This window comes from Perca fluviatilis, chromosome 13 (genome assembly GCF_010015445.1).
Source record: "Perca fluviatilis chromosome 13, GENO_Pfluv_1.0, whole genome shotgun sequence".
Taxonomy (NCBI): domain Eukaryota; kingdom Metazoa; phylum Chordata; class Actinopteri; order Perciformes; family Percidae; genus Perca; species Perca fluviatilis.
In genome coordinates, this window is record NC_053124.1 from 31,151,024 (window position 1) to 31,167,415 (window position 16,392).

At 41.7% G+C, this 16,392-nt stretch overlaps 1 protein-coding gene across 1 annotated transcript in view; it reads left to right on the forward strand.

Moving 5' to 3' along the window:
• The window catches only part of si:ch211-264f5.6 (carcinoembryonic antigen-related cell adhesion molecule 5), a 46,302-nt gene extending 31,235 nt beyond the window's left edge, over positions 1–15,067 (forward strand). Inside the window, exons 10-12 of the mRNA XM_039820534.1 lie at positions 6,958–7,008; positions 9,793–9,834; positions 14,182–15,067. Of these exons, the coding sequence (XP_039676468.1) occupies positions 6,958–7,008; positions 9,793–9,811 (70 nt within the window). The 3' untranslated portion in view covers positions 9,812–9,834; positions 14,182–15,067. The remainder of the gene's footprint in view (positions 1–6,957; positions 7,009–9,792; positions 9,835–14,181) is intronic.
• Positions 15,068–16,392: the final 1,325 nt, after the last annotated feature.

Genomic DNA, 16,392 nt, shown 5'->3' on the forward strand with positions numbered 1-16,392 from the left:
AAAACATGCCTTTTTTTTTTCAGAGAGAAATGATCTCACTGCACAACGATGTCCTTCTCCGGAAGGCGTAAAAACAAAAACCGGTTCTCTCCGGTTTACACTAACACATACACCTGTCGCATGGCGGAATGGAAAATAAAAGGATACAGTAATCCAAATCAAGATCTGATAATCAAACAGGATCCTGTATGAACAGCATGCAAAGAAGCAGATTCAGCAGCGTGCAGAATCAGATAAAGTCTCGTGTTTCCCAACGCACCAAATACAAACGCTCCCCAAACATGCTGGTCCGTGTCTGGAAAGGATCTCACTTTTTATCAGTAAGGCTCATTTTTTTCTTAGTGCTCTAGACAGATTCAGTGAAAAAAAAGTAAAGAAAAAAATTAGTCATCTGCAGCTCGCTTGTATTTACGGCAAAGTGTGGGAGGAAGCTTCAAGAGCTTCTCCGTCGCGTTTATTTAAAAAAGCAGATACCTCTCTTGGTTAATATGCATGCATTTAGGCAAGGCAAGGCAAGGCAGCTTTATTTGTATAGCACATTTCAGCAACAGGGCAATTCAAAGTGCTTTACATAAAACATTAAAGAGCTGTTAGAAGACAATTAAAAACAATTTAAAAACATTAATAAACAAATTAAAAACATTAAAAGACAAGAATAAAATTGATAGTGCAGTATAAGAATAAAAGTTACAGTGCAGTATAAGAAATTAAAGTTAATAAAATCGATTATTTAAAGAAAAGCAACATCAAAAAGATAGGTCTTTAGCTTAGATTTAAAAGAACCGAGAGTTACAGCGGACCTACAGGTTTCTGGGAGTTTGTTCCAAAGATGTGCATAAAAACTGAACACTGCTTTTAGGGATTTATCTGCATCAGCAGTGTGTGTGTGTGTGTGTAGGTGGGTGTGTGCATGTGTCTGTCTGCCTGCCTGCCTGCCTGCCTGCCTGCCTGCCTGCCTGCATGCCTGCATGCCTGTGTGTGTGTGTGTGTGTGTGTGTGTGTGTGTGTGTGTGTGTGTGTGTGTGTGTGTGTGTGTGTGTGTGTGTGCGTGCATGCGCCGGACTGTCTGTCTGGTCTGTCTGTCTGTCTGTCTGTCTGTCTGCCTGTGAATGTTAAAAGGCTTTTGGCTGTAGATCACTGACAACACAGCATTGATCGTGGCCTTGTCACCCAGGATTAAAGTCTGATTTATGGTCGTGCCGAGGCTCCACGCAGAGCTTTCGCTTCAGCCTACATAAGTGGCCGGAAGTTTCTACTTGTGTGTACAGCAGGGCCGGCGTGTGCGTGCGTGTGTGTGTGTGTGGTAGAGCGAGTGAGAGAGTGGCGGTGATTATCTTCGGAGCGAGTAGCGACTCTAGAGTCACAGTGAGAGAAAACAAAGTGTCTCCTCTGTTCTTTCTGACCACGGTGGGGAATCTGGAGCAGGAAAAGTTAACCCTCTCCTTGATTTCATGTTGTTCATGGAGAAGGAGAACCAGGAAATGAGAAGAGGGGGAAATGCAACGCTGCCAAGTCACGGCCGAGCAACGTGCGTCGCCGCGACGTGTATAGTTAAATTTTTCGAGAGGTGCACGTCAGGCAACGGCGTAGGGTCCGACGTAGGGTGCGGCGTAGGTTCTGGCGTAGAGTCCGGTGTAGGTTCTGTGTCTCCACGTACCTACGTACGTAGCCACGGCATAGATGTAACGCAGGAGCGTAAATCACGCTTAAGTCTGTGTGAGTTTTCAGGATTTTGACAACACTAGCGTGACTGCATTCCTTCGCTCTCTGCTGTCAGTCACAGCCAGGAAGTCTCTGCATCCCCCTCAGTGTAGGTTTAGTTGGTAGAAAGTGTGTGGAGCAGCTTTCCTATTTAATTCAATGTTATACTGAACTGGAATGATCCCAGCATATCCACTTACAGTTGAAAGAACCCACCAGTGGGACTGTTAAGTGGCTGCTACATAATACTGGAGTTTTTCAAAGATATCACAATCTCAAGTAGTTCCTTTTTGTTTGGTGTTTTAGGCCCCCGACGTCGTCTTGCAGGCAGCGCTGTCTGGCAGGCACTAGGATTAGGCAATGGTCAGGGTTAGGGTTAGGTGCCTTGAAGTCGACGGCCGCAGCGCTGCCTCGAAGTCGACGTTGGGGGGGCTTAAAACACCGTCGAGCGCTTCCAACGCCAGGAAAGAACTTGAACCGGTGGCTTTCAGAGCTTTCAGTCCCATCTCATGGTCTTCGTTCAGCAAATACAGCCGGCTCGTGTGTCGTCATGTGGGTAAAGAGGGTAACTGTGTCTGTGTAAACATGCTGTCTGAGGTCCAGACTTGATATTTCTCCGTCCTTCCGTCCATCCGTCTGCTGACGGCTGCTGACTGTAAACAGTGTTCAGTGCCTTGTCCAGGGGCATTGTTGTTTCAAGAGGAATCCGCTTTGTAGATAAGCCTCATCTTTGCATTTGAATTTTCTTGTGTTTGTTGGGAGTCTGGTGGCTTTGAAGTGAACGCTATGTACTCCTTTGGTCCTAAAAAAGGACAACCTAACAAAAATCTATACCAGTTTAAGTGTAAGCTATATTTAAAACGTTTTCTCTGCTTTACCTTGCCGTCAAAAAGCCCTTTCCGACAGGGGAACTGAAGCCATATTGCTCTCTCCAAAGTCACCAGACTCTGCCTCGATCCGTTTGTTTGTGTTGTCATGTGACTTTTGGATCCAAACTAACAGCAGTAACTTACACTAGGTTTAGGTTCTGTGTCATTATTTCACAGCCAATGTTGAATCAGCTAGTGTTAGCATTCCCATTTTTTCATATATTGATATGCTTACTGGGATCACATATGTCACTTCTTTTTGCCGAGGCTGAGTGGCCGTTTCCATTTGAAAAACCTGGAAAAGAACGCAGATGGAGTCGGTCTTTAACCTAAGCATGTAGGACAGAAGACATGAAAGGGGAGAGAGAGGGGGAATGACATGCAGCAAAGGGCCGCAGGTCGGAGTCAAACCTTTGAAAAGATGTTTTGGTTCTTAAAGACATAAAGACATGCCGCCATTTTTCATGAGCTGAACTCAAAGATCTTTTTCTATGTACACAAAAGGCCTATTTCTCTCAAATATTGTTCACAAATCTTCACTTCTCCTTTGCCGAGAAAATCCTCCCTCAAAACTTGCGACATCTGCGGCATTGTGCTGCGTGATAAAACTGCACATTTTAGAGCGGCCTTTTATTGTGTCCAGCCTAAGGGACACCTGTGCAATAATCACGCTGTCTAACGCAGAGTCGAACCTGCGGCCGCTGCGTCGAGGAGTAAACCCCCTGTATATGGGCGTGCGCTCTACCAGGTGAGCATTTTTTTAACAAAGGGTTGTCATATTAGACAATAGATAGCATTTGATTTGTATACCATTACTCGAGCATGCTAACTAAACCAGTGGTCTGTCCGTGCGCTTACAATAAGAAAATGTCTTCTTGCAGAACCTCGTCAGTGAAAGAGTTTTTACTTGCTTTATCTGAATACGTTTTAGCAGCTCGAAGAAGTACAGGCATCCAGTAAGTCTGATAAAAAAAATAGTACAACTTTGTGTGGAAGAAATCCTCTGCTCATCTTTTTCTGCTGACTAAGGGGCCATCCACACGGAGACGCTTTTTGGTGTAAACGCACGTTGAGTCTTTTACAAATTGATCCGTTTGGACGCAGATATTCTTACTTTACTTTATACTTTATTAGTCCCATCACTGGGAAATTTGTCTTGGACACCGTGCATAGTCTAGTCATGCAAAGCAACATGATCAAAGTACATAAAACACATTATCGAAAAACATAAAACACAATAATAGATCATTCACACAATACAGCATCCGTTAAAACAAATAAGATAAAAAGCACAAGAAGGCAGTTCACAGTATTTAATTTCTATTTAGCGCCTTGATTGCAGTAGGAACAAAGGAGTTTTTTAGTCTATTAGACCTGCACATCAAGACCCTATACCTCCTTCCCGAAGGTAATAATTTAAAATTGTTATTCAAGATATGCGTATCGTCTCTCACAATTTTAATTTTAAAATTGAAGCATCAAATAGCTCTTGGGGTGATCGTTCCCCACACCTCTTGAAACGATGCCAGGGAAGACGGGGGTGGAAAAAAAGATGTTGTTGGTACGTTGTGACGTGGCCTAACACTACAAAAATAGTTTTTCTAAGAAGTGTAATGTCAGTAGAGATGCCAGTTGACCCTGTGACCCCAGTTTAAGTGTTGGAGACATATGTGTGTTTGTAGCTGGAGGAGGGTGGTTGGGGGGGGGAGGTCCAACAGACAACAAACACTTTGGTCGGATTCCTGTCTCCTTAGGCTCACATTACCCAGAGTGTCTACATTTATCCATTAAGCACAAACTTTGAATTAGATCTTGAAGGCAAAATGACATAAAAACAAGCCTGACTTCAGCCTGTAATTTACTTGATGTGTTCATTCGGTGGTTGTTTTGACTCCGGAGATAAAAAAAAAAAAAGCTTTATTTTGAAATAATTACAGGGAACTGATGAATATATATCGTTACTGCTGAGATACATGGATATTGTTGGTGTCAGTAACCCTCAGTATGGGGATTTTCACATTGTTTGAATCTTTCAAAATCAGTTAAATGATAATTAAGTCATTTAAAATCCATTCTTTTCTTTACTAATATCCAGCAGCGAACCAGCCAAACACAATCATTCAAACTAAAAACGATTAAAGATCCTAAATATTCCTCTGTCTCCTCTTGATGCCGCGTTCGGTATAAAAAATGCTACCGGCTGGGAAAACCCGTTCACATCACACCCCCTCAGTCATAATTACAAGTTAGATATTGAAGAATGTCTTTTGCAGGCTCCAACCCCGCATTATTAGCTCCAGAGATGCCAAACATGCCACCGGAGAGCTTTAATCCACAGTAATGCACAAAGATCTTCTAATGTAATGTGACAAAGGTTTGCTGCAGCTTGTTTTTGAGTGGTTTTAGATACAAAACTGAAAGTATTATTGTTGTTTTGATGTTTTAATTGGTTAAACTTGTAATTTTCTCACTCCCAAATAGCGATTTAGTGTTAAATTACTCTCAAAATGTAACGTCAAGTGCCCAGACACAAGTGAGATCATTAAAGGGTAACTTAGTTGTTTTTTTTCAACCAGTCAGCAAAACAAGCTACAATGTAAGTTATCGGGCAATTGCGCACCTTCAATTTACGTCCACAAAAGTGCTTGTTTTGCCGCTGACCGGCTCAGATTATTATTCTAGAGACAACATTATGGAAAGGATTTCTACGCAGGCCGACCTTCCTGCTAAACATAAAAACATCCGCAAAATTCCTATCGTTAAACTCACCAGACTCCATGTGAATAAATAGTCATTTTATCAACGTAAAGGTACAATTCATTCAAAGTCAACAGACACAAAATAAAACTTAAAAAATATGTTTTGGTTCTTCTTTCCACTTTCCCAACAATCACAACTCTAGCTTTGGTTGAAATAAACACATAGTTCACCGATTTACATGGAAAAAATAAGTAAATAAAATAAATAAAGTATAGTTTATTTAAATGGAGTCCGGTGGTTTTGGGGATCACGATTTTGGAGCTGTTTCTGGTTAAACAAAAAAATTAAAACATTATACTCTTCAACAAAAAGCTCTATCTCTGTAGGGATCCTTTACATAATGTTGTCCGACACTTAGAATTATAATCCGAGCCCGTCAGCGGCAAAAACAGAACTTTTAGTGGACGTAAATTGACGATGCACATTTGCCCTGTAGCGTAACATTGCAGCCTGGCTGCTGTTTACAGCGATCCCGCTACTCTCGATACTGGAGCAATTTCAAAAATTGTCCCTATCAGTCACTTAAACACAAAAACAAAGGAACATTGGGTTGAAGGTCCCCTTTAACGTGCTGTAACACATTACCTGGATTCACCTGCTCAGTCTGTTTCATACAGAAGAAACAAACAATCCAGATATTATGTATTTTTCTCCCCAACAACCTTTGACCCCCGGCCTGAAGTACCTTTTCTAAAGCACGTGGCCTTCGTCGTGTATCTGAGAAGGAGCCGTTTGTTTCTCCCCAAAAAGGGCGAGGCCCGAGTTACAGAGAATGGCAGGAATGCCACTGTCTTGTCTGCACTCGTCCTCTTCAGCTTCACATTTTTCTTCACCCCGCAGAATGTCGCACCGAATGCTTGCTCTTTGGGAGGAAATTGTTGGGTCTCTGTAAATTATACAGCGTGGCTTGGACCTGCTCTACCCAATCAGCTTGTCAGCTCTTCTTTATTTCTCTCTAACCCTCCAGTTTCTCTCTCATCTTCTTCTTGATATCTCTGATTTTGTTTCGACTTCTGTTCTGGGTTTCCCTACATCAGGGGTGTCAAACTCAACTTCACTAAGGGCCACACTGGAAAATAAGAATCACATCAAGGGCCAGACATGTTTAGTTTATCGATATGCTTTTATTTAATCGAAAATATCTTAGACTGTATTTTTGCGTGTGCCATGTAGTCTTCTCCCTTACAGTTTGGGCGACATAAAGTCCTAAAGAAGTCAGGAAAACGTTCCTCAGCCATCATAGATAAAAAGTTCGGAAAAAGTTACAAATCGTCGAGTTATACCTCGAATCATCTGCCGCCATAGGCGTAGATTTCGGTGGGGGATGCAGGGGCTAGGTCTTTATAAAGACATAAAGACATGCATTTTAGGTAACTAGGACTACAGTTGAAAATTAGCTGACTGGCTAACACGGGCGCATTTACAGAAATGTTGATAAATGTAATAATGAATAAATCTTAAATCTGTATATTGTTGATTTTATTTAACAAACGGGCAGAAATGATTTGGGATTTCTTCGACTATATCAATGAATAGTTTAGGGGGTCAAAGTTTATTCTGCCGCTGTCCTCCGTCATCACCAAAGACTCTGATCATCATCACATCTTTTTCTTTGTCCTCTCCCCAGCTTTTATTTCTCGCCTGTCAGTCTCCGGCCTTCGGCGTCCTACAACGTTAGGTACCTTTTTTTACAATTACATTTTTCATTCTCTGACCTCTTTTCCCGCTGCTGCTCTTGTCAGCGGCCCAAAAAGTGTATCACGGTTTCTGTGATAAGATTCAATGACTCAACGAAAAGGTCTTTTTTTGTAATATACACTGAACAAAATTATAAGCGCAACACTTTTGTTTTTGTGCCCCATTTTCCATGAGCAGAACTCAAAGATCGAAGACTTTTTCTACGTACACAAAAGGCCTATTTCTCTCAAATATTGTTCACAAATCTGTGTAAATCTGTGTTAGTGAACACTTCTCCTTTGCCGAGAAAATCCATGCCAATCGCGCGCTCCCTCAAAACTTGCGAAATCTGCGGCATTGTGCTGTGTGATAAAACTGCACATTTTTAGAGTGGCCTTTTATTGTGTCCAGCCTAAGGGACACCTGTGCAATAATCACGCTGTTTAATCAGCAGCTTGATACGCCACGCCTGTGAGGTGGATGGATTATGTCGGCAAAGGAGAAGGGCTCACGCTGCGTTCCAGACACAGTCTTTAGCCCGTAAGTTACGACTTCAGGTCACGACTCACGACCCGGTAGCGTTCCAGGCAAAGTCACGACAAACCCTTCTAGCTAGGCGTTAGCTAGGGGCTACCTAACGTTAGCTGATACTAGTGATTTCCAGTCGGCGACATATTTTGGGCTTCATTGAATAAACATAACCTGTAGTAGTACACAATCGTATGTGTAATGTTTTGATGGCGCGGAATTACTTTACGTTGCCTATTTATGTTTAAGTTACGGGTTTGACTGCCGTTCCAGGGCACTTTCACGGGTAGAAGGTTGTAAAAAAACCTGAGTTATGGGTTGCCTGGAACGCAGCATCACTAACACATATTTAGACAGATTTGTGAACGATATTTGAGAGAAATAAGCCTTTTGTGTACATAGAAAAAGTCTTAAATCTTCGAGTTAAGCTCATGAAAAATGGGGGCAAAAACAAAAGTGTTGCGTTTATAATTTTGTTCAGCGTATGTAACGTTGGCTTTGTAGTCGCTCTATGCTTCTCTGAGGCCACACGGAAGGTTGCAGGAAGAGTAATGGGCAGGTTAAATATTTTGCAACCGTTTAATCAGTCAGAATATGAAGTTTAGATTGACCCAGATCAAACTGTGCTGTAAAAAAATGTGCTCGACGTAGCAATGTCATGCTAAAGTATGCCCCAATGTGACCTGAATCTTCAAGAAAACCAAATTGACTTTACTAGAGAAGTGTATTCATATTAACTTAGTAGACTGAAAGGGGGGCAGCCATAGTTTGAACATTCTCGGGACATTTGGGGGGGTAATGTAAGTACATCTCAACATAAGATATAACACAGGCCCAGTCGTTTTTAGACATTTTAATGCGAAGGGCTACATATTATAGCTGTAAGTCATTCCATCTGTTTCACAGGGCACTATTCTGTTCTAATGTAATTGTGAAATACAGGATTGCGCAATGAAATGTAGTCTCCTCCACCTTTCATTGTGCAGCAGGAACCAACCAGATAAGAGCCACAAAATAGAAAATGTTAATTCAGTTCAGCACAAACTATCAAAACTATCGATTTCTTTTTTCTGATATATATATATATATAAAATATGTCACACAGAACACTTTCCACTATGCTATTTTCTTTCAAGTAGTTTAAAAGTTTAAAAATAAAATAAATTAAATATACATCAGCAGCTCTCTGTGTACATTTTATTTGTGCAACTTATAGCTCAATCTTTATATTGAAGTCACTACTTGAGAGACATTGCACCTTATTCCCCTTCTGTGTGTGTGTGTGTGTGTGTGTGTGTGTGTGTGTGTGTGTGTGTGTGTGTGTGTGTGCGTGGTGGTTTGAACACTGTGTGTGTGTGTCTGTCCGTGGGTGTGTGTCTGTGTGTGTGTGTGTGTGTGTGTGTGTGTGTGGTGGTTTGAACACGTGTGTGTGTGTGTGTGTGTGTGTGTGTGTGTGTGTGTGTGTGTGTGTGTGTGGTGGTAGGAACACTGTGTGTGTGTGTGTGTGTCTGTCTGTCTGTGTGTGTGTGTGTGTGTTGGTGGTTTGAACACTGTGTGTGTGTGTGTGTGTGTGTGTGTGTGTGGTGGTGGTTTGAACACTGTGTGTGTGTCTGTCTGTGTGTGTGTGTGTGTGTGTGTGTGTGTGTGTGTGTGTGTGTGTGTGTGTGTGTGTGTGTGTGTGTGTGTGTGTCTGTCTGTGTGTGTGTGTGTGTGTGTGTGGTGGTGGTTTGAACACTGTGTGTGTGTATGTCTGTGTGTCTGTCTGTGTGTGTGTGTGTGTGTGTGTGTGTGTGTGTGTGTGTGTGTGTGTGTGTGTGTGGTGGTGGTTTGAACACTGTGTGTGTGTGTGAGATTACATCATCCTGAAAGTGTATCAAGGAAGTCATGCTGTGAGATAGCTGCGTGTGCGTGAATCAACAAACCACGGACGGTGACTTCCAGAGTGAAAGATATTTACCTTTAACTAAACATTTCTTCCAGTGTACTGATGGTGTTTGCTTAAGCTCTGTCTATCCTTTAAGTATAAAGGGAACTTTACATGCTGATATGAGTTTATCTTAACTCGTCCTATTTCTTTCTATGGAATCTAGTTTGTTCTCTGTCTTCGTACCGTCTCAAACCATAAACAATGTCAGTCTGCTGATAATCGCAAACTGTGTGAACGTTTCTCCACAAAGTATCATCACTGATAGCCATGCAGCAGAGTGAGGTCATCGTCGGCGCTAATCACCGTTTTCTGTTGTGTTTGTGTTCTCAGGGTCGAGTCACCGTACTGAAGAAGTCCCCCCGCACACTGCTGGTGAGTCTCTCGGATTACTTATTATTAACAAGCAGAAAAAAAAAAATCAACCAGTAACGGTAAGCCATAAACTGCTGAATAAGAATGTAACTAATTGTCAAATCAGATTCATATAAAGATGTAACGATCAGGTGCGAGGCTAGAAGGGGGGCCCACGGGTGGCTCTGCCCCCCGCCCCCCCCCCTTAAATCTGACTATTGTGATTTCCATTTGGATCAGAGTTCTGTCACTTGGCTGCCTGTTCTGCCATGTCTCCCAGCCTTTGTCACATGACCAATTAATGTTTCCGTGACGACCATCCAAAATTCTGATACCATGGAACCAGCACTGGAAATATATGTATATTTTTTTAAATGGTAGACTGAGCCTGTAGAAAATCTGTGTGTGTGTGCGTGTGTGTGTGTGCATTCGTGTGCGTGTGTGCGTGCGTGCGTGCGTGTGTGTGTGTTGTAACAGTAGCCACCAAGGCTGTCTCCACTTGGTCGAGCAAACACAGCCCTGCGTGTGTGTGTGTGTGTGTGTGTGTAAGTGTGTGTATGTCATAGCTTCCTGTGTGTGTTAAGTCTCTGTGTGTTGTATTAGTGTGTGAGATAAGACTGTTGATTTAAAGTGGAGTCACAGACACACACACACACACACACACACACACACACACACACACACACACACACACACACACACACTACTAACACCTGAAAGGCTGCAGGTAGAAGCTTAAAGCAGGAAACTGCTGCAGGGCTCAGACACACAGACTGTGTGTCTGTTTGTGTGTGTGTGTGTTTCTTTTATCTGCCAACAATCGATGACAGATTCAGAAACTGAAACTAGACAAACAACAGAAACTCTGAGATGTTTAAGATGAGATAGAACTTTAGTCATCCTTAAAGACATACTATGTAACTTGTCCCTCTTCGGTCCCCCTACAGGTTGTCTCATTGGAACTACAGCTCACGCGATCTGTAGTTTCTCCCCAATGAGGGGACCGAAGAGGGAAAAGTTACATAGTATGCCTTAAAGGAACGTTTTGTAGCTAAAATGCTTAGTATACATATATAAACATGTAATATTTTGTATGATAAATATGTATTATTTATATCAGCACTTCCCAAAGTGTGGGCTGCGGTGTTGCAGGGTGGGCCGAGCTTGGGCTATAAAACATTCTTCCGTGGCTGGGCAATGGAGAAAATCAGATATCACCATATTCTTGACCAAATACCTCGATATCGATATTGCGGCGATATTCTAGGGTTGACAATTGGTGCTTCAACAAAATAGCTTCACACTTAGATTTTAGATAAATAATCCATCAGTAATGTGGACATAATGTCTAAGTGGGGAAAATGCAAATAACAGAACAGCTAGAACAGTCTGGTAAGTTCAGAAAAGTTCATCACTTTACTGTAACACAGCCTTTAAAAGCAGTAAAAGACAACACTTATGTGATATCACAGTATTACAATATCCAAAATCTAAGACGGTATCTAGTCTCATATCACAATATCGATATAACATCGATATATTGCCCAGCCCTACAATACATTTGTCGACAGTGGATTTTGGATGTCATACATTTTTAAACAGTGTGTGAGGTTCATTGTCAAAGTTTAATTTTAAACTCCTGTACCCTTACGCAAGTAAATATGACTCATGTATCACGCCAAACAATTAGTCAGTTACCGGAAAAATAGCTGATGTATGAATCAATATTGAAAGTAGTCTTTGGTCGAGTCGGTGGAGCAATAAAACATGACAGGTTGAAAAACAGGCGTGGCAGAACAACACATTTACAAAAGCTTACAAGTAGGACATACTGGAAGTGCATGTTGGGGGTTGATATGATGCAGAGTCTCATGGATGGGTGTGGTGTGCGTGGGTTGTTAGGAGAGGAGATGGGCGTGTGCGTGTGAGGCAGATGTAAATTTGTGGATGTATAGTCTATATCAGTGTTTCTCAAATTTTTTTCAATATTGCAACCCCTTTGAATTGCTTTTTTAAGCCAAGTACCCCCTGACCAGCACAAAACATTTGGGTAGAAAAAAACACTTTACTTGAAGGTATCGACATAATGGTGACATGACACTGTCATGAACATGTCATAAACGTTATAAACAAGTCGAACAAGAACGTTTATGACTTCTGTCATTAAGTGTCATTCGGTTTTTGTCATGACAAGTTGACATATTGTTTGGGTTGTCTTGATTATGACAACTTGACATTATTCAAAGTGACATTACCAGAAGTTGTCTTGGTCATGGCAAGTTGACATTAAATTAGTTTGGGATGTCTTTGTAATGACAACTTGACATTAACCAGGATGACATTACCAGAGGATGTCTTGATATCTTGTCATGACAACTTGACATAATGTCATCCTGGTTAATGTCAAGTTGTCTTAATAAGGACACGCCAAAGAAATGTAATTTCAAGTTGTCATGACAAAGACATCCTCTGGTAATGTCATCCTGGTAAATATAGTAATGCATGACATATTTTTAAATAAAAAAACAAAATTCACGTACCCCCCTGCAGTACTCCAAAGTACCCCTAGGGGTACCTCCATTTGAGAAACACTGGAGAAACACTGGTCTATATCAATGGCGCTCCACTCTCGGGATTGTTCAGGTGCCGCCAGAAACTCCGCCGGATGTCACTCTTTTCAGCCGGATGTCCGTTACCGTTCTCTTCCTTTGTGTTGGCGTTCTAAACTCTGGTGGATTTGTGAGGACAGATAGCTAGACTATCTGTCCAATCTGAGTTTTCTGTCGCACGACTAAAACTACTTTTGAACGTACACATGTTCCACCAAAACAAGTTCTTTCACGAGGCTATTTTGCAGAGGCGCCGTTGCTCCGTCTGGCGCTTAGCGCCGCCCGAGATGATTGCAATTGGTTTAAAGAAATTCCAATACAACAAGGGTTTTTCTCCCATGCAGGAATGCTGTGTGGACTAGCCAGACCCTCCTCCACGGCACTGTGCAGGAAGGTCTGGCAAAGCGAGACTATAGCGGATGTATAATAGGCCGAATCATTGCGGTGTTGCGCACTAAACACAAAAATCGCTTCTGCGTAGACAGTTGGTCTTTGATTTGAATTCGGGAGATATGATCCGATAACTGTTACGTTTAAAGACATACAGTTAACCTTCCTGTTGTCCTCGGGTCAAATTTGACCCGTTTTCAAAAAGTTTTTTTTCAACCACATTTTAAACCACAATTAAAAATAACGTGGATGGCTCCGTAAAATAAATGATCAGTTCACTGCTTTCATTGAATTTGGGAGTTTTATTCAGATGTTATAGCATTTTAGGGGGGACAAATGATACAAGAACATTGAAAAAATTGACAAGGTCAAATGTAAAAAAAAAAGTACATAAACGTAAACGAAAAGTGTAAAAAGACCCCGACAAAAACATCGGAAAAAAGTGAAAAAAACATCGGGAAAAGTGAGAAAAAGTATTGACCAATTTTAGTTTTAAATTTTGACCTGGAAAAACTAAAAAGTTGCACATCGGCGGGAAGACAACACGAGGGTTAAACACGGAGGTCGGACCGGTCTGTCGTCTCTGCTGGGCTTGTTTTCTGTCCGGTGTTGCTTTGATAAACCAAATCTAGCATTATGAACTAGGGCTGGGCAATATATCGATATTATATCGATATTGTGATATGAGACAAGATATCATCTTAGATTTTGGATATCGTAATATCGTGATATGACATGAGTGTGGTCTTTTCCTGGTTTTAAAGGCTGCATTACAGTAAAGTGATGTACTTTTCTGAACGTACCAGACTGTTCTAGCTGTTCTATTATTTGCCTTTTCCCCACTTAGACATTATGTCCACATCACTGATGATTATTTATCTAAAATCTAAGTGTGAGGATATTTTGTTAAAGCACTAATTGTCAACCCTACAATATCGCCACAATATTGATATCGAGGTATTTGGTGAAGAATATGGTGATATCTGATTTTCTCCATATCGCCCAGCCCTATTATGAACATCAAAATCTCACCTGTTTGGGTGGGTCCATCAGCTCTCCAAGCTAAGCTAACGTTAGTCAAAGTGTTGACATACTGTATGAAAGCATCAATTATGCATCTTTAGATTGAAGGAGATGAGAGTGCATCCAGTTGTTCCTCGTCGTCCCCCGTTTGCTCAGCGACGTTAAATTGTACGTACGGAGCGCCGGAGTTTCCTACGCCGGAAGTGATTGTGAACAACCGTTGTGATTGGGCGCCTGTATGAAACAGATTATGTGGCAGAGGGCAGGTGGCTCCTCCTGTGATGAAAATGATATATTTTGCAGCTCTGCTGACATTTTCTTCTTCTCTTCTTTCTCCCCTTTGTAGGAGAAGCCGGCCCGAACCAATCCGACCGTTTTGTTTCCCACGATCCATCTGTGCAGCCCGCGGAGGAGGAGCGTGCGGTCGGATCCGGCTCGGTTTTCCGGTGAAGCCCTCGCCAAAACCAGATTTCCCCATCATCCCTCCCTCTCGCTCTATCTCGCCGACGAGGGCAGAGGAAACATCGGTCGAACCCAAACGATGGATCCTATCAGAGTTTGGATTATTACCTGGAATCTTCACTTGTCTTCTTCTAATCTAAGGGTTCTTTTTTTTTTGGAGCTTTTTTCCACTTTCTCCTTGGCCATAAATTCGTCCGCCATCACTGGATCGTCACCTGCCCTTCTCTTCTTCTCTTACGACCTGGTGTTAACAAACGTCATCCTTCACCTTTTTTTGTCTCGCTCGCCGCTTCCTTTAGGAAACCAAAAACGCAGAGCAGCCCCGCGCCAGAGACGTTTCCTGCACTGAAGCTGATGGACTGACGGTTACGATGACTGACTCTCTTTATCCTGCTGGAAACCTGAGGAGGACACACACACACACACACACACACACACACACACACAGAGGCCACACACGAAGACATTCAGGATTCTGTTGTTTAAAAAAAATATAGTATCTGAAAAAATAGGTTTCTTTTGTGGTTTGATTTATCTCACTCTTTGTGCCGGTTGGGTGGAGTTTGCCGGGTGTGTGTGTGTGTGTGTGTGTGGGGCGGGGTGGGGACGCTTCAAGTGCAGCGAAGGATTTCAAATTAAAAAGTTCCAGATGCTCCTTTGTACTCTCGAAGGCGCCATCGACGGACAGTTTGATTCCAATAACAGATACCTCAGTTTGTCTGGCGCTCGCCACTTTGAGAAGTCTTTTTCGAACACACCTGTCGAACCCCCACGCCAGTTGAGATTTTAATTTTATTGAGGTCCCCCCCCCACCCCACCCCGTGTCCGGCTGCTTTCCTTCATGTCTCTGTTGTCGTTTCTGAGCTTTAAGCTGAACACGTCTTTTTAACAAAAAAAAACATCTGGAGTGCTGACTGACATACGATATGTTTGAAGTCCAACCTGCCAGCCAATCAGAAGCAAGTTTTCATTATTATTTTAAGGGTTTTCAAAGTGTTTACATACTTTGAGATACTTTTGAGTTTTTGGAGGGAAAAGTTTGGTGAGCTTCAGGGAGACTTTTTTTTTTTTTTTTTTTTAACTGTTTTTACCACAATTGGATCAAAGTTGTTTTAAGCTAAATTGCCAATTTTGCAGGTTAATAATTACGCTTCGTCTTTCATCCGAAAATGAAAAAGAAAACAAACCACTTTTTTGTATTATTTGAAGTTCAGCTTTTTTTTTCTGCCATTATTTTGTCCTCAAACCTGCGGTGATTTCTCTGGCGCTCAGAGCTAGTTGATGATTATTATTTCGATTGTGTGTGTGTGTGTGTGTGTGTGTGTGTGTGTGTGTGTGTGTGTGTGTGTGTGTGTGTGTGTGTGTGTGTGTGTGTGTGTGTAGTGGTTGTGTGTGTGATCTCAGACTTCAACATGCACTGATCTCCAGTGAGATAAGTATTTATTTTGTTTAGAAAAGAAAAGAAAAAACCTTGATAACTGGAGCTGAAGATCATAGCCGGTCCTGCAGATCACACATTCAAAAATCTCATTCGCTTTTTTTTTGGGGGGGGGGGGGTTCACTTTGTGCATTTTCACCGTGACCTCCGCAGTTCGAAGATGCTCAAACTGAATAAAAAAAGTCTTAAAAACAAGGTGTCTTTCTAAACATATTTATGTGTTCAGTTTGAGAAAACACGCAGCACAGAATGTATTAATAACACATTTGTTGTCCTAAACAGGATACGTTTAAATGTTGAAATCGACACAAGCAGCCTTAAGGAAAACTGTCCTCACTGTAAATAATAGAGCTAGATGAAAATGTGTTCATGACATTTTTTTGGAAATGTACGTGGGTTTTTTATTTCTTACCGTGATTTATTTGTTTAAAAAAAAAAGCTTTGTTTTTGTTCTGTTGTTATTGTTTACAGAAATTGTCTCAGCGCTACGAAATTCCTGTAAAAAAAAATAATCTTAACATTAATGTCCCCAGGTGTGAGATTTCTGTCCAATTTGACGTCCTTGTAAAGCCATAAAAGTTGTGGAAATATTTTCCTAAATTTGCCCTGTTTGTTGTGTTTTTTGGTCATTCATATTCTGTGACACCGAGGCTTCTG